The sequence below is a fragment of the Kryptolebias marmoratus genome, linkage group LG4, assembly GCF_001649575.2.
Source record: "Kryptolebias marmoratus isolate JLee-2015 linkage group LG4, ASM164957v2, whole genome shotgun sequence".
Taxonomy (NCBI): Eukaryota; Metazoa; Chordata; class Actinopteri; order Cyprinodontiformes; family Rivulidae; genus Kryptolebias; species Kryptolebias marmoratus.
The window spans coordinates 23,774,718-23,793,214 of NC_051433.1; the positions used below are offsets into that span (position 1 = coordinate 23,774,718).

The following is an 18,497-nucleotide window of genomic DNA, read 5'->3' on the forward strand; positions in this document are numbered from 1 at the left end:
GGGAAATACTTACCTTCGTACTCACCTCCGTGCCGTGGATCACCCTTCGCACAGTAAGGCCTCTCACCTGAGGATTAATACTTACCTGCCTCTTCACCAAGGTAATACTCACCACGACCTCTGCTTCCAGGTCCTGGTTCCTGTTATTATCACCGTTCCCGATTCACTGTAAAATAAACTCACTGTCTATTATCTTGGTCTCCCGCGTCTGTCTGACGCCGAGCTGCTCATTTTAGAATATTGCCGAATCCTGACACAATGTCTTTAAATAATGCACATAAAAACAGACATGGTCTTAAAATCATAGTTTAGAAAATATGAGGAAAGAAGATTTTATTGAAGTTGTTCATTAAACATGTTTCTGTGTGTAAACCACAATGAAACCAGTGATTGTAGACATTCTAGCAAAATAAGAAACACATTTTTTTAAGAATTTTAAAAAAGCCTTACATCTATTAGTTTATCTAGTGTATAACATTCATATTTCTATTGCTGGTTTACAGTACTCTGCAAACTTAAAGTCTAAATAAAACATTGTTATTTAATGTACAAAAAAGTAAGTCAAATCAGAGCTGATACAACATTACAGAAGTGTTTCTAACATTTTTCAATATATATCAAGTCTAAATGTATTTCATCAGCTTACATTTGAGTTGATAGACAAATTAGTATATATTTATATGTATTTCAGTGCACAACAGTCAACAGTGAAACTGTTTTTATAATAAACCAAACAAATTGAGTCTCTTAACAGTTCTGCCAGAGAAACATCCAAAAAAATGTTTGGATTTCAGCATTTATTTCTGTCCGCACACTGAATCCATGACAATGCTCATGCTGCGTTCATCAAAATAAGTTACTAAAAGTAAAGCACAGTGACTACTAAGTTCAGGAAGCTTAACAAAGCTGGCATATTGTGTGTCAAAATAAGTGAGAGGTAAAAAAGTAGTATTCTAAATTAGAGATTTAAAAATGTTGGTTCATCGATCGCCTTAGTCTAAGAAAATCAAAAAAAGAAAAGAAAGGTATATAATACAGAAAGACAAAATGAAAAGAACGTTCACTTTTACATAAAGAAGCAAGTATGTATATTTGTGCTACTGGACAATACTGTCCCTGCATCTCCTACAGGAATGCTTCTCTACCACATGTAATAGCTGCGTGAGGTGTCCACTTGGCTGGGTTTGGCCTCCGATGTGCCTTCTTTCTCCTTCTCACTGTCTGCCTCCCACAAGTTAATAAGAGGAGGATAGAGCTCATTTAGTGGTATTGATGAGGTTTTCTGCATGTACTTCTTTAGAGAATGGTGATAATTTTTCCTTTTCCACCTCTTAGCAATGTACACACCCAATAAAACCAAGCTGATGATTGCAAACATTGTTCCCATGACAGCTGCAAGAGCAGTGTTGGTCCCTTGATCGGATATTTCCACAGCAAAGGGCGCTTGCTTTGTTGTTACATTCACACATGACTTTTGTGTTTGATGGTGGATGTTGGAGACAGTGAGGCACACCTCGTACTCTGTCGCTGGCTGTAGATGAGTGAGGTTGTATTCGTGGACGTCCACGGGAACCCTGGCAGTGTAGGTAATATGTGGGTTGTCAATTTTCATAGTTGCGGATGACCACTTGAGATTAGAGGTCATTACATTTGAGTTTATTTTCCAGGAGACGAGAATTGAATGAGATTCCGTCTGCTTGACATAGATCTTCATGAGCTGTGTGCTGTCCAACAGAGTACCGTTCACCTTTATGGCTGTTACTCTGGTGTCAACTCCGTCTGAGTTTTGAGCCACACAGGTGTATCTGCCGGAGTCTTCAACTTGGATAAGAGAAATTCTCAATGTCCCTTCTTTGCTGAGGCTGTATTTTTCAGATAAAGTGTCCGTCACGATTTTGCTTCCCATTGGTGTCACCCAATAGATTTCAGGGTCAGGCTGGGAGATGGCTCTGCAGTCCAAGTCCAAGGTCATGCCAATTTCCAAACTGAGGTGGCTGGGGAAGGTATCATGAGAAATTATGGGCAGGCACTGATTTGCTAACTTTTTCTGCAACACCTCTCGCACACGCATACCCCTGACCTCTGCTGGCATTGCACAAAACATGGCTACAGGTTCCATAAATCGAACTGCAGTTCTGTTGGAGCCCATCCACTGGATGACACAGTCACAGCGCAGAGGGTTGCTGTGAATGCTGATCTCACGCAAATTGGGGAGGGAGTCCACCGTAGACTGATAAAGGGCATTCAAAGCATTGCTGTTTAGCATTAGACTTTCCAAAGCTGGAACGTCCCGAAAAGCCTGACGACTAATATAGGAAAACTTGGGATTGTTTGTAGCTTCCAGCTTGGTGAGCTCAGGAAGGTTATCCAAAGCATAATGATCAATAGAAACCAGCTCTCCCATGTTGTTTATACCCAACTCCTTCAATCTAAGCATGTTCTTGAAATCCCCCTCCTGAATCTTATGTATAGGGTTTTTGTTTAAATCAAGGAACTTTAGGTTAGGTAGTTTTTGAAGGGCTCTCTGAGGTACTTGAACCAGCTTGTTGTCATAGAAAGAGAGGCTCTCAAGATTGTCGAGTCCCACAAAGGCATTACTTGGGACATCTTTCAAATCCATCCCAGCTAAAACCAGGCTTCTTAGATTGCCCAGTGGCTTGAAATTAAAGTCTGTAATTCCATCAACAGGGTTCTCTCCAATCATGAGGATCTCCAGATTAGGTGTAGATTTAAACCATTGGCTATTTATGGTTTTGAGCTTATTAGAATTGAGGTGAAGCCTGAGGAGGTTATGCAGACCAGAAAAAGCATCAGCAGAAATGCTGCTGATCTGATTGTGGTTGATGTAGAGCTCCTGTAGGTTGCTAAGGTCTTGCAGACAGTAATCAGGCATTTCCGTAATCTGGTTCTCCTCCAAATGAAGCGTGGTGAGCTGGGACATGTTAGTGAGACCAACATCTCGAATGGTACTGAAGTTATTTTGGGAGAGGTCCAGTTCTGTCAGGTTGAAGAGCTGCTCCAGCTCTTCACTGGTTTTTGCAATGTAGTTACTTTGTAAGAGGAGAACCTGAGTTTCACTGGACAGGTTCCCTGGGATCCGTGTTAAACGAAGGTCATTGCAGTCCACAGTTATGGCTTCTCTGTAGGTGGACTGGGGAGTGAACCACGGTCGGATCTCGCACACACACAGCTGGGGACACTCATTGCTCTGGACACAAGATAGTCCAACAGATACTAGCAGCAGGCCAGCAAGCACCTGGGGAGAGCTGTCTAACCTCCATCTAGCCATGCTGGGAAAGGACAGGAGGATGGTCAGGTGACTTTGGAGGAGGGTGCGTAACAGTCATCAACCAAAGTTTCCACTGATGATGCCTTTCAGTTGATGAAACAAAACCCTCAGGAGACAAAGGTGCTCATGTAGTCAGCGGTACAGCAAAGGTTTCCAGGGTTTTTGGACTTTCTGAAAAACAAAAGACAAAGCTTAAAGTTTTAGACTAACAGCTGGGTGAAAACCAATCAATGTCCAAGGACAAACTTACAACATCCTTTCTAACACTCCAAAGGATTATTATAAAGCCTGTGACCTTCATAAGAAAATTATGAAAAAAAAATCCCAAAACAAACCTAACTAACAAACAAACAAAAAACAATGAGAAGAAGCTTTTAGAAGCTGCACAACTACAACAGCAACTTTGTATTGAGGCGACTGCAGCACTCTAACAAAATATTGCTTATATCATTTCTCAGTCTTACAAAACAACTTTTTCTCAAAAACAACATACCCATGTGAATGAACGCTGTGTTAGCTAATGTTAAACCTAGCTAATTTATTATTAATATTAAACTAAACTATATGTTTAGTTTTATGCCATTTTCTTAACTGAACAATGTCCATGTTTTTATGTGAATGTATATGTTGAGCATAGATCCACTGAAACAAACTGTGTTAATACCCATGGTGCTGAGGCTGCAAATGTATTAGTCCACCGGGGATTGAATAAACTTGAATTGACTAGACTATCATTTTAAAGGCCCTTATTTCTTTGTTCCTTCAAATTTTTAAGGCCAACTTCACTTTACTTCACTTCAGTATCAAGGCCAACTGTTCAGCAGGTAAACTAGGAGCTTTCCACTTGCAAAAAATATTGCCTGCTTGTTGTTTTGAACTCACCCCCCACCTATTTTTCTACTGTACTCCACAAAACTCAGTGTGGAGGTCTAACTGCTAAACTTACCACCAAGCTCACTGCATGATGCTTTCAGTTTGAAGGGCCATTAGCCTGCAGCATGTAACTTAAAGTACAACCAGACAAAAGACCCTAACAAAAGATATTTAGTCTTGCTACATCTAAAATTTCTTTTTTTTACATAGTACATGTTTCTCATAAATGCAGCAATTAAATAAGAAAGTAGAGTGACAAAGAACAACTGTGTCTACACCATTCTTGCGAGACTGAGTTATGTGCATCATCAACAGTTTTGAGAAAATGCAGGTTCAGCTCATTACAATGCATACACAAAATGCTGCTCTGAATTACTTGGAAAGAGATCAAATTCCATTGAGAGCTTTCATCTATCCAACAGGCCCATAAGGACTCCATCATTAGCTTCTCAGAACATCATTAAACATGATGAGATACTGATACAGACCGTGCCTTAAAGAAAGCAACAAAAAGATAAATGCCTTAATTTTTAATGCAACTTTCTCAACATCCAGAATATAGGACAAACATGGAGAAAAGTTTTTAGTGGGCTTTCAGTTTTTTTCCCCAGTTGAATGAACAGATGGAATAATATCCAACTTTTTTTCTGTGTTCTTTAAGTTTGTGATGGCTCATGACTACAATTGGGATTTGAAGGAAGGACCAGAGAAAAGGAGAAATCAGATGTAGACCTCTCAGTTACTTAATGGTACAGGGTGGGGAAGATAGTAAGAGTTTTAATGGGCATCTGTCAGCCCAAACGGGAATTACAATCTGTGAATTAGAGGGGAAATTATTACATTTGGCATATTTTACTTAAAAGCAGTGCTACAGTGTGTAAGACCCCCATTCATACTAGATAACAATGCAGCTGAGGCAAAAATAAATCAGCCAGAACATTGAGCGTCTGCAGGGTCCAGGGTGCAGTGGACTCCCCATGACAATACACGTCATAGGGTGTGATATGGTATAGGGTTTTGAGCATGTACAACACTTTTGTAGCAAGGTCATGGAGGTGTCCTAGGTGGAAGAGTTGTGGCGGTGGTGGAAGTAAATCCATGGTATGGGCCCTGCACACACTAAAGGCCTCGTGTGCAAAGGGTCCTTTTGCACAAAAATGGGGCAATACGCCCTTTTCCATACAAAAGTTAAGATGTATAAATAATGAAATTACTGTGAAAATGTGCACAGCCCCACCCCAACTTCATGACTGGCATCTGTTTGTTTCATTTTCACACTTAAAGGGTATGACGGGAAACTGTTAATGGTGTGAAAACAATTACTGTACACACCTAAGGGGTATACGACAAAGTGAGATTTACTGCCTTGTCAGCTATGTTGAGCTGAAAGTCAGAGTTATCAGTGTAACAGAGGATTTAGAATGGTTAGATGATTTTTCTGTTCTTAATAATATCCCAGGTAGAAAAATCATACAGTTATGTTTATATTTCATCATAGTTTTGGCTGGTGCTGGAACATTTAAAATAATTGTCTGATCGTCAAATAGTAACAAATAAATATTTCACCATCTTCTTGAGTCAGTCGGAGTCCCGCATTTAGGTTCTAATTAAATGTCAGCCTTATAATTGTCAAATTTGACCACAAGCTGTTATTAATCAAATATATTTTCATTTATTCATCCGATCTATTAAAAACTGTACAGGCTAAGGTTTCTAATCTTAAATAAAAATCTTCCTGTTTGACCAGAAATCTTTTTTACAATATACTTGCATAATTTTCAGCTTAAGAAATAGCTGAAAAATGAGTTTGGAAACTTGAAAATACTAATAAGCCATATTCCGGCTGTGTGCCACTAAGAATCTGCAGTTAGACTGCAGTATGCTTAAAAATGGAAGGATTATGCAACACGACACCATCAGAATCATATCAAGTTGCTGCTGTATGGCCTGTGTATCTTTTATATTTTGCAGGATTTGCTGAGACATCTATAAAACAGTTCATATTAGATTTAATTTGTTAGTACCTCTGTACATCAGAGAATGTTTAATAAATGTTTGATTTGATCAATGAAGTGAGATCGGACAGAGTCAGAGTTGAATAAAACTTTATGATTGTGGAGTTTAAAGCTTAAAAGCTTTTTGTCTTGATCCAAACAGCAGAAGGCAGCCTAATGGTTCAAGAGAGTGACTTTGTGTTCTTCGCTGGCTAAACTACAGTTTCAGAGCATACCAAGACCCTGGTGTCTCAGTAGTTTTACAGTAGTTATATCTATAAACATGTGTAGCTTGAAATGCCTCAGTCTCACTCCCAGCCCACTTCTGCATTGATTTACCATGCGTGTAATCCATGTAACTGGTATCCAATATTACTGGGCAGCGATAACAATGTGCAGCCATCCTCCGGTTCACTTCCACCTTAATGCCTGACCATTTGTTTCTGACTTCTGCAGGTGTGCGGTGCTCTGACCACAGCAGCTGCACAAACACTGCCACTCCTCTTGCGCTTGGCACTAATGCCAGAGAACAGCAAGTCAAACATGTTCCTACACTCCGTTACTTTATTTAGTAGCATAACCTACTCACATTTCCTGAAATTCCTCTTTTTCCGGCATGCCAACATAATTTTTGATCGTGCAGAAAGGAGAATGACACATGCAGGTCATATTTGAATTTTTTTACTTGTGGCATGTCGGGGGTGGTGTCTCATGTGGGCTCACATGTTACTGTGTGTGTTGTTTACGCTGCCTCTGTGATTCTGTCTTGGTCCTTGTTTAAGTGATCTGGGGTGGCTGTGTGAGATGGTGGAACACTAAATTGTTCATGTAAGGCTGATGCTGGACATGTGAAGAGGACAGATGTCCACTCACTCAATCATCTTCATTGGCCTCTGATTCTGAAACACTCATAAGCATTTTTATGCGCTTCTGTTTGTGTTGGACATGTTAGAACACAACTAAAAAAAGGAAATTATTTAGTGAGCCACTATCTTGTTAGAGATTAAATCGCCACAGCAAAACCACAGAATGTATTTATTAAATAAAAGGTTTCCACCTGACAGTAACAATAAACATGAAGCATAAAGTATGCAGGCTTTACATCAAGCTATTATTTGTGTTTGAATAAACTGTACCGCAGTCCAATTGAAGGATTGTTCAGAGTAAGGTTTTTCCTTTGTGCTTTTTACGAACAGATGCTAGCAAACTGAAGGAATATGAAATGTATGGAAAACAGTAGAAAATGTCGAATATCAGCATGTTTAGCATTCTCTCTATGAGAATGTCCATTCTCGTACTTTATTCAAAACAATGCTGTGCCACCAGAGTCAACAGTATGTCTTTGATTCTTCTCTCCTAATGTCACGGAAATGAGATGTCTTAATATAGTTATTGTTTTAAATATGGTGAATTTATGTCACCTTTGCAACAGCATTGCTCATTAGCAAGATCAGTTTGCCAGCAGGTGTTTAACAAGCCTATGTACTTGCTGTATTATGCCAACATTTTAAGATGTCCTTAACTTAATTAGGTTTATTTACGGGGCACTTCAGCCAGTGTCAAGCCAGATAGAATCCACCTACTTAATGCCCGGCACCACCTTATGGAGATGCCACCTAAGAGGCTTTCAAGCAAAAGAGCTGAGGAATACATCTGAACATAGGTAAACTGCCTGGCAACAGCACGAAGGAGGAAGAAACACCACTCCGCTCCTCCTATACTGGGGAGACAGGGCGGAGCGAGGGGAGATCAGGGCTACAATGGGATCTTGTTTTTAAGCTAAAGCATTGTATATTGTGCCTAGTGCTGTTTCAGTCAGGATTAGCAGTTGGAGATCCTGGAGGGGAGATTAGCTGGGGTTGTGTACAGAAATCACACCCAGAGGAGAGAAACGAGTCTCACAGCACTTTATTAAAGGCAATACATCTGCAGTAGCTACAACTGTAAGATCGGTGCACAGTGTCTTATATGAATTATTGCTCAATTTCTTGTAGCAATTTTTGTCTATGACTTTATTTACTAAATATTTAATGAATCATTTTGTAGTGCTATAGTACTAGGAAAAGCGTTTTGGAAACTACAAAGTAAAATAGTGCACCAGAAGTTGTGATTTCTGCTAATTCTACTCACTCAAATAAGTAAAACGCCTTAAACTGGTAGATATTTTGTCACAAAAATCTATTTCAGTATTGTATTGTTCTTGCTTTTGGTTATTGTTAGTTTTGCTGCCGCGTCCGCCTTTTTGTTTGTTTATTTAAGTCAATAAATTAGTTTCCTTTTTAAATGATGAGTCTGCGCTCTGGGTTCGCCTCCGTCTCCCTCCCTTCTGACATAAAATAACCATTAATAAGTGATATTTGATATTATTTTGGCATCAAAGGTAATAATAATTTTATTGTTGTGTTTAAATGAAAGCTAATTTATCTACTGATAGATTTTCAAATTTTTGTTTTAATTCTGTTAAATTGTAGTGTTTTCGTTCATCATACAATCAGAATCTCATACTGGCCCGTGTCTACTCCAGGATTGTTTTAGTGTCTGTGTTGTTTCTGCTGTTGATCATTTCAGATTCAGTAAAGCCTGGCGTGTTTACAGTTCACCAAGCTGGTCAGGTAAGAATCCTGCTGGTCATGAGAGTGCTCACAAAAAAACTTTCTAACGCCTGTGAGGTTTTGCCACCAAACTGCAGATTGCAGCTGTGCACTTAGGTGATTCATTTCCTACAGTCTGACAAAATTAATTTGTCTCCTCCTGTGGTAGGGCAAAGCTTTTCCAGGATGCCAGAAGAAATTACCTGGCTGATCATTTTAATTACCGTAGGCGGGCCCAAAGAGACACCCATGGAAATCACTGCAAGTTATGAAAGCTAAGCATAAAGATTGTTTATTCTATGTGATCTGGTGAGAGCATTATTAAAATGAAATTTAGACATTTAGTAACATGGTGGGTAGGAAAAAAGAGCAGTAATAATGACCAGGAAATTGCCCAAGTCAGATCTGAACCAGGGCCCTGATGCAAGAAGAACTTCTTCTTCTTTATGGAAACTCTTTAAGGAGTGATATAGATGTGCCCCAAACATTTAATAATTAAACTGATCTTAGTGTCTGCACTCACAGAAAGACAAAAAGGTTCACCAAGTTTTCTACTACAATTATGTAATATCTATTTGTCCAATATACTTAATTTAAAGAGGGACAATGCATAAAACAATGTTATACGTTAACAGACCCCAGCCCTAGTTAGGCTTTGTTTTAAGAGACACAGAAACATTAAACTACTTTTGTATTTTAAATAATATGTGATTGCTTGGGTGAGATAATTAGACAAGACCCCAGCCACTGAAGGGCCACACAAACACTGAATGGCATTTGGTCTTATGAGCTGAAAATCTCAGTGTGGAATTTCGACAAAACACTTTGTAAAATGAGCTAAACAACACCAGACTAACTTGCGTTCACCTGCAAACATCTGCCGTTTAATACTAATTCAAACGCAACATTCAGAGGTTACTTCTGAAAAACTAAACAAGACCTAAAGAATACAAAACACTGGTCTGCAGGTATATGATTAGTTGCTACATTTCTTTATTATAGACAGTATTTATACTAAAAAAAAAACTATAGAAATGCATTTAGCAATTTTTAAAATTCTATATTTAGGAATAAAAAAGAAAAAAAAACCTGTAATTTGACAGGATCTAGTACACTATGGTCCCTTCGAATCGCTTTCAAAAAGGCAAACATTGCTACAGGTACTGTAAGAACATACACATACTCCATTCTTTTGACTGTCCCCTCCGCCCGTCTCACCACCATGGGGAGCAGAGCCTTCAGTCGCTCTGCTCCCCGACTCTGGAACTCGTTACCACCTCACATTAGAAACATAAAGTCATTCTCACAATACAAATCAGAACTCAAAACACACCTTTTTAGATCTGCTTTTTCCACCTGACACAATTGGTTTGCCTGATTTTTTTATAGATTTTATATAGATGTCTTTTCTTGTTTGTTTTATCTATTTACTTTTATTTACTTTTTTGATTGTTACATTTTATTTTCTGTTGCTGCTGATTTTGTTCTTTGTACGGTGTCCTTGAGTGCCAGAAAGACGCCTTTGAAATAAAATGTATTATTATTATTACAGGCTGCTGCTTCAGCTTCAGAAGCCTTCGGCATTCATGCAGTGCTCAGTTTCATTTCATGATTTGAATACAGAATCTTACCATTTCCATCTAAGAAATTCTCTTAAAGAGGCAAATTCAGAGTCCACTTTTTAATTGACATCTGGTGCAGAGCGCCTGTACGCTGCATGACACTGAAGCACAAATATATCTAGAAGATCGCTTCAAAGAATGATTTGATTGAAATAATTTACCATGAATATGAATAAAGTTGCTACAGAGAAACATGTGGGGCAATTAGACTAAATATCACATGTGACAAATCATCATTTAAAAAAGGTTTACAGATGTGTAAACACCTGTGAGCAAGTATGTGAGCACCAATAGTTTAACATTCTTGTACTTAATTCCCTGGCTGAAGAAGACCGGCCCATATAATGATGGTCAGGTTACTGATTTTACATCAGCTTCATCTGCACTTCTGAAAATAATTTCACCTACAGTCAGCAAGAGCACGATTTCAGCAACTTGATCCTCCCTGAAAACTAACTGACTGCAGTTTGGAGACCAAAAAATATTAAACTATGCGGTGGTGCAAAAAAAAAAAAAAAAAGAAGCTCACATTAAAATATTTTGGCAAGAGGAACAAACAACATAAAAAATGTCCCAAAGCTTGTTGTTGAGTTTTGTTTTCAGCAGTGGGCGATAAGCATTGAAGCAAGGCAAAGCACGACTTAGAGCATTTAGCAAAACTAAAAAACCTACTCACTCAAATAAATGGCTCGGTGTGTCACAAATGTTGACTTAAGCATTCCAGTTAGCTGCAGCCGTTCAGTCTCTACCACGCTTGATGGTAAATACTGACTTTCAGCTAAAGAAAAGCAAACTTTTAGTTAGGCTGTGAAGTGCATCTACGGATGGTTTCAACAATATGCTAAAAGAACATGTTAGATTAAATGTTAATCTTTTTTCAAAACAGTTCAGAACTTTTACTTAATATTTTTTGTGGCTTAAAATTACTAACGGGGCAAAAAAAAAAGTTTCATAGTCAAAAACATGGAACTGAATTTAGATTTAATCGACGGTTAAAATAAAACAAGCATATTTCTGAAAGCATACTGGTCCAGATCTGAAACAATGATGGAGTGTAGACAAACATGGGCTGGTCGTGTTCATTTATATCACTTTTCAAAGGCAAACAAAGGTAGGTCAGCTGTGGTTTCCTCACACACCATAAAAATATAAAAATGTTAGTGGCCTGATCATTCTGAATAGGAGAGCTTTATTCATACCATTGAGTTAAGAGATAAACTGGAAACAGGTTATGCCACAGGGTTTGTGAAAACTGTTGCACGAGTTATTCTGGGGAATAATTTTCATAATGTCCAAAATAAAAGCATAGGTGTAAATATTATCAGCTGTATCAAACGTAAATAACAGACAGGTAGTTTTGGTGATTTAAGTATAAGCTTTTTTCTTACGTTTTGTACAAATTCCCAGAATTTATAATGTTCTTGTAAAAATGAATCTATGGGTTTTAAAACTCTCTGTGTGGACTTGATAATTTGACTGATGCAAAAGCTAAAGATGAGATCTGTTCCCAAACCACAGGCATAATGCAGGCTTAGAAGTTGCCACGTGTGGTTGCTTTTCTGGACAGGTCATGTTTTCTGCAGTCAGTTCTGAATAAATAAATAAGAATGGAAATTTGGCCCAGGGCAAACTGCCTGATAAATGTCTGATACCAAGCTAAGAATCCAACAGGAGGTCAAACTTTACAGAAATGTATTAAAGGGATATTCCAGACTGCTTGAAGTGGGGTTCTGTAAAAAGGAAATGAACAATTTATATCTTACCTGTTGTCAACAACTATTTTACGGGATTCAATTTGGAGAAATACAGTTTAGGTCTGTCAGGTCTGATGAGCTAATGGCTGATCCAAACGCTTTTTTTTTAATCTTCATGCTGCTGTCAGTTTTCCATTATACAAACATTTCAGAAAGATTATGAAATTCTTGCCAGAAGTGCTGCAGCTCACTGATGCTACCAGCTTTTGTGCTGAAATAACAGTGTAATGTTAAACTGATCTCAACACAAACGTTTATAAAATCTGCGTTAACCGCTACCAGTGGTTGGATCTTGGAGCAGTTTTAAGACAGCAGCAATCCACTTTGGTCTTGCCCGCATTCAGTCCACCTGTCAACACTATTTCTCTAAACTGAGTCTGTTCAAAGACCTATCTACAACAGGCAAGGTGTTAATTCGCCATAACTATCCACAAAACACCACAATAAAATATCCAAACTGTCCCCCTAAATTATTAAGGACTAAAATAATATTAAAAAGTCTTTTGATTCTTTGATCACTTAAATTGCTGTGAAAACTACCAATCAGTCCCTTTCTGAGTCAAGACATTCAGACAAGATCTATTTGTTAGTGGTTATGGATTTTTGTGTTTGAGGTTTGTGTTAATCTTTTCCTGTTTGTATGGTTCAGAATATCTTGGTTAGGTTTTCTTTTGTATTCTTATTATCCCTCGGTCAGTTGTGTTTGGTCTGGTCCAATAATTAACACACCAGCAATGAATCACTCATCTTCTCACAGTAAACTGTATGCAGCTCTTGGTTTTCAGTTACTCCTTAGTCAGACTGTCATTGCTCTTTTGTCTGCTTTGTTTTTAGGTTTTGCTGGTCATAGTTTCAGCTCTGCCTGCTGCAGTTTACCGGCTGTCTGCATTGGAGCAGCATTTTGTGAATACACTAAAGTTCTTCCAACCTATGACCCCAAGTGTGTCCCTTTCCTCTTGTTGTGTTTACATTTTGCACTCTGTGTGATTTGCTTTATGTATGTGCTCCACGCCTTGTTTCCTGTTTTTAGTGTTATTTCATGGCAGCGTGACAGTGCCACACACAGGCCTGGAATAGCTACTGCAGCGTCTTGTGTAGTTTTCTGTGTTTCCATGTGGATGAACACATTTGTAGTATATCTCCTCATAAACAGTCCCCTATTTATGAGGAGAATTTTAGAAATTACAAATAAAAAGATTGTTTCCGAAAGCCTGCATTTCTGTGTGGACAAGTCTTGGCTTGGTGAACAAAAATTCATGGGTTTGTTTACCTGTCTGATGCCTCTGTTTTGTTTTCTGCAAATGGGTCACTCAACCATTGTCACCGTCCATGTCCTCAATTGATACAGAATTAAGGCCTTGATCACATGGAAATGCCGTTTTTTCCAAACTATCTTTTCTTATTTCTAGAAAGGTCTTCATCCACACGGAAACACTGAAACTGCTGTAGTAACTATGCCACGCCTGTATGTGGTGCTGTAACACTGCCACAAAAATCCTGCAGAAATGAGAAACAAGCCATCCAAAAACACGGACGGAGACTACAAGGGCAAAAACCAAATCCTTGAGTACTGCTGAAGAAAGGGAACTTTCACTTCATGTCACACTAAACTGCAATTGTCTGGGAGTTGTGTCGGTCCAAATACTGGACAAAATGGATGCTTTTCAGGCTCAGTATCTCAGGAGAGATGATGGGAAGGGCGTTAAAAGCTTATCAGGCAGTTTTTTAAAAACTATTCCCTTTTCTTATGTTTTTTAAACACATACATGATGTTTATTGATAATCTTTTTCTGCAACACATGTTTTGTAATATTGTTGCCAAAGAATGTTCAATAAAGTGAAAAAACAGTTTTTTGCTCTGTTCTATGCAAGGCAACATTGTTGATCAGTCTTGTCCGTTCATTGAAGTAAGACAGTATACCAAGGTTCTACTGTAGTTGAGAAAGTAACATGTGCAACACAAACACAAGCATGTAACATGTTGTTACGTCTGTCACACTTTGGGTTGTAGCTAACGCAGGAGGTGGGACTATGACATCATTGTTGTCAAACGTTTTGGACATGCACATGAGGACGCAAGAGTGGGGTTTTAAATGGCTTTCACTCTGGAGCCAAAAAAATACTATTTGGGGGCTTCTTAAATACACTTTCTGTGTGGATGCAAGGCTGAAATTATTAAAAAAAAAAAAACTTGCATATTTACAAAACGCTGTTCCCATGTGGACGGGGACAAAGAGCTAGCAGCTTAGTTCCTCTTCTTGAAGAAATAATGATGGGGGTTTGAGCTGCGTAATCCAGATTCCCCCCTCCTATGTAGCCTGCTTTATACCCCTGGGACATAAGGACCAGTAGTTGGGTGGGTGGAGGGGATGAAGCCTTGAACCCCCTGCTATAAGCTCTTCTGTTCTCTTACACACACACCCACACACACACGACTAGAAGGCCTTGTAACCCTAAAGGAAAAAATACTGCTGCTGAATTGTTTTGATCAAAATAAAACCCTTCAGTTACTGGGTGACAGAGTTGTGTGAGTTTTATGGTGTGTGTGCGTGCGTTTGACCATTTGAGGCTGGACGCCCACGGGGGACAAAAATCAATCAGGTGACCCTGCCTGTCATGTTCAATCTGTTTTAATTGATTCAACCTCTGCTCCTGTAGAAATATGTCCTGTGACACAGCGTCAAGTGAGAAGGGCAAAATTTGCAACAAGTCAGGAGTGTCAGCCTTAAGTAAATGATCGAGCATAATATTTTAGCTGTAAGTGGAAAAAAGGGCAAGCCTTTCCACCGAGTTCACTGTCTGAAGCAGCAGTCAGTTAGACTTAAAGCTCCAGAGCCATCAGGACTTTCTTCCAACAGAGGTCATTCTGTTAGGAAGTGAGCTACAGAGGCTAAATTCTTCGAAAGAAACAGAGCAACACCTCCTCCACAGTCCTGTAGCCCCCGCGCCCCCTTCCCCCCGGTATAAAAAGCGCAACAGCTGCAGCGACAGAAGCGGACCACAATAGACCCCCTGCTAATGCAACCCCATTCTCTCAGCGCATCTCTGGGCCCCGTCGCTGTCCCTGAGGAAGACCTTCCGCTCGGAGCGGAGGAACCGAGACATCTGCCGGCACACTTTAACATTAACATGCAAATCGCATCTCCAACACGCACCGCACCGCACGCGGCTCCCGCACGGCTAAGGCGCCCGCCTGCCCTCCCTGCCGCAGACACACATCAAAGTTTCCCTGCAGAATGTCTATTTGAAGCGTTGAAGCACGGGTCTGATGTCCTGCCTCTACCTACGAACCGGGTTGTTTATAAACGCTGTGTAATGATGATAATGGTGCACCTTGAGCATCACAACTCTGCGTCGCCCCTGGTTGGGTCTGATTAATCGGGGGGCTTATTCAGATCCACTCACGTTTTTATTTATTTATTTTTTTTTAGTTCAGTAACAGCTGTGGGGATCCTGCATCTCCTCCTTTTTTCCTCACCTTGTTCCAGTCCACAGCTCCTTCCTTTCATCCAGGTGTTCGCGTCAGGAAAAAAACACGAAGAAGAGGAAGAATGTAAAATCGTGCCAGGTGAACGGGCTCGTCAAACAGCGTAACCAGGTATATTCCTGCTTCAGATGGTGCTGTTTACAGCGACTCGCCTCCTATGTGTCCCATCAGTCCCAGAGCGCCTCTGAGAGACGCATGATGCGGTCTGCAGAGGGGGGGGGGGGGGGAGAGAGAGAGAGAGAGAGAGAGAGAGAGAGAGAGAGAGAGAGAGACTCCGACCCGCTGAGACCCACCACCGACCAGTTTGTCACTCTGATATCCCTCCGCACCGCCGCCTGATCCAGTCCCTCTCCACGGTTGTGGAAGAGAAATGATTAGAAGAGAAAAAAAACACCTGGCGCTGTCCAGACGAGGCGCCCATTGGCTGAGAGCGCCTGTCAGTCACCGCCGGGGCGGGGCAGAGCAGAGCGCCATCTGCTCCGGGGCTTGTTGTGAGGAGAACAAAGGCGGCGGGGGTGGCAGGGCATGGGGGGACGACGAGGGGGAGGGGAGGCGTGTAGGGGTATAGCTTCATGGCATTACTGTCGTGGGGGAGGTGGGTCCTTCTCTAAACACAAAGCTTAGCGGAATGATCTGTGAATATTATTATGACTTCAATGTTATTCTGTTGTTGTTGTTGTTGTTTGACAGAAGTCCTTGTGTTTCTTAAGGAAAACAAAAAAAGAATGTTTGTTCCCCAGAAACAGCTACTGTTCCACTCTCAGAACAGTTTCAGCTCCAGCTGAGCTGCAGAGGCAAAGTTCTGGCAGATTATTTTATCCTCAGATCTGTGCCCATGGGTTTAAAAAACAAAACAGCAGTGGTGTTGTTGGTGAGCTAATATATTCCTGACTACCAGGAGAAAAAATATATTGTCCCATCACATCTTTTTTTTTTTTTAATTCCCCAATCTTTGTAAGGTAATTAGCTTCACCCCATCACATTTGGTAACACTGAAAATCCCTAAATGTTCTCTGTAAATATCAAAATGAGTTAATTTAGTAGTGTGCAGTGGGTAGGAGATATACAGGTTTACAAACGTCCTCCACAGAGGACAAATTTGAACTGCTAATAGTCAGGAGGATATACAAGCCCAATTCTTGAAAGAATAATAATAATAATAAAAGTTTGGATGTTGTGTAAAATGTAAATAAAAACAGAATGTAATGACTTGCAAATCTCAAAAATCCATATTTTATTCACAATGGAGCATAGTAAACTTATCAAATGTTGAAACTCAAAAGTTTAACTTAAAAAAAATAATAAATAAAAGGAGTAATACTATCAAAAAAAGTTGGGACGCTATGCCTTTGGTGATGGGTGATAATAAAAAAGTAGTTGGCAATGTTTGTTGACATTGTATTTGATGTTTTGTTTTTAATCACCAAAACATGGCACTACTTTGAACAGTTTTATCATCTTTTCTGATAAACCTTTTATTGGAACATGTTTCTTCTGTGACTAAAGTTGTACAATAATAATGTACAACCATAATACAAAGTTTCAAATGTCCCAGAGTCAACAGAGTCTTGAAGTCAGATATTTTTTTTTGTCTAGGTAAACAGTCCAACTTGAAATAATCTTGTATTTAGTTTTTATATATGTTGAACTTGATTTAGTATTTTCTTAAAGCAAAATGAAAAGTTTATCTTTGTCGCGTGGGATTTTCATTTTCTGTAATGGTGGAATTTATTATAGGGTAACACCTGTTGTTGATAAATCCTGACTATGTTATGACTTCTATTCCAAGTCCCATGGGTTCTCACAGAATGAACTTGTTTACAGGAGTGATGTTGAATTTTCTCCTCATGGGACCCAGACTGACTTGCTTTTCCCTAGCTCCTCCTTCAAGTCCAGTATTTCAGTATCTTTAATATAACCTCCTGTGTTGATTTTGGGGGGCAGAGCTTTGATTTAGAGCTTCCCGTTCAGACCTGGAACTCTGATATATATTGGTAATTGTCTTTAAGGCTCTCTGTATGTCGTGCACCATGTTTGAGTGATTTCATCTAACAGTGCCTGGAATTATTTTTCTGCCACGACACTGCTCAGAGTATAATCAGTTCAGCACCATGGAGAGCTCACTTTTACTCCCCCCCCCCCCTTTTTGTCCTGACTAATGAAAGTAGAGAAACTGTATTTTCTGTGAAAAGGCAGTGTGAAAGCTTAGCACTGAATGACTCTGCTGAAATTTGCTGAATAAGCTTAAACTAATGATAAAACTAAAAGAAGCAGAACATTAGATGAAAGCTAAAAGGAGCAAAACATTATCTAAACGGTAAAATAAGCAAAACATTAGCTAAAAGTTAAAAGGAGGGAAACACTAGCTAAATGATAAAAGGAGCAAAAAGCTAGCTAAAAGTAAAAAGTAACAAAGACTAACTAAAACTAGAAAAAGGCAAGTTAAAAGCTAAAAGTAGCAAAAGGCCAAAAGCTAAAAGTATGTTAAATCAGGAGTCACAATAACCTCAGTTTCTTCCATCAGTCCTTAATTTGCACATCTAAAACATTTAAAGCTGAAACTTTGACATTTAGAGTAATTTGGACATTTTTCCACTATCTGATTCTAAAAAAACAACAACATAGAAACATATTTCCTTTGTGACTGACATGAAACTGTAATCTTTTCAAAAACCATTAAAAACACATAAAAGAGATGTATTGTTGTACAGGATGGCACATTCTTTGTACTGGCACAAAAACAGAGTTTATTTTGAGTAAAGCTCAGATGCATCATCTTGTTCAGTTGCATTTCATGGCTAAATATAGAACCCAACTAGTAGGTCATTTACTTCTCCTGATTTAACAAACAGTAAGGACAGCTATTGCTGAGCATGAATGCTCTTTA

The 18,497-nt window shown here is 39.3% G+C and overlaps 1 protein-coding gene across 1 annotated transcript; it reads right to left on the reverse strand.

Annotated features, from left to right (window-relative positions):
* Positions 1-316: 316 nt before the first annotated feature.
* Positions 317-15,838, reverse strand: lrrn1 (leucine rich repeat neuronal 1). The gene is made up of 2 exons (XM_017435827.3): positions 15,602-15,838; positions 317-3,460 (listed from the first exon to the last, which is right to left on the reverse strand). Exon 2 carries the CDS (start codon positions 3,287-3,289, stop codon positions 1,142-1,144), a length of 2,148 nt encoding a protein of 715 aa, XP_017291316.1. The 5' UTR covers positions 3,290-3,460; positions 15,602-15,838; the 3' UTR covers positions 317-1,141.
* Between the last annotated feature and the right edge of the window lie 2,659 nt (positions 15,839-18,497).

Bases quoted from the DNA above. Each gene is read 5' to 3' on its own strand.
- lrrn1 (XM_017435827.3), bottom strand. From the start codon at position 3,289: ATGGCTAGATGGAGGTTAGACAGCTCTCCCCAGGTGCTTGCTGGCCTG.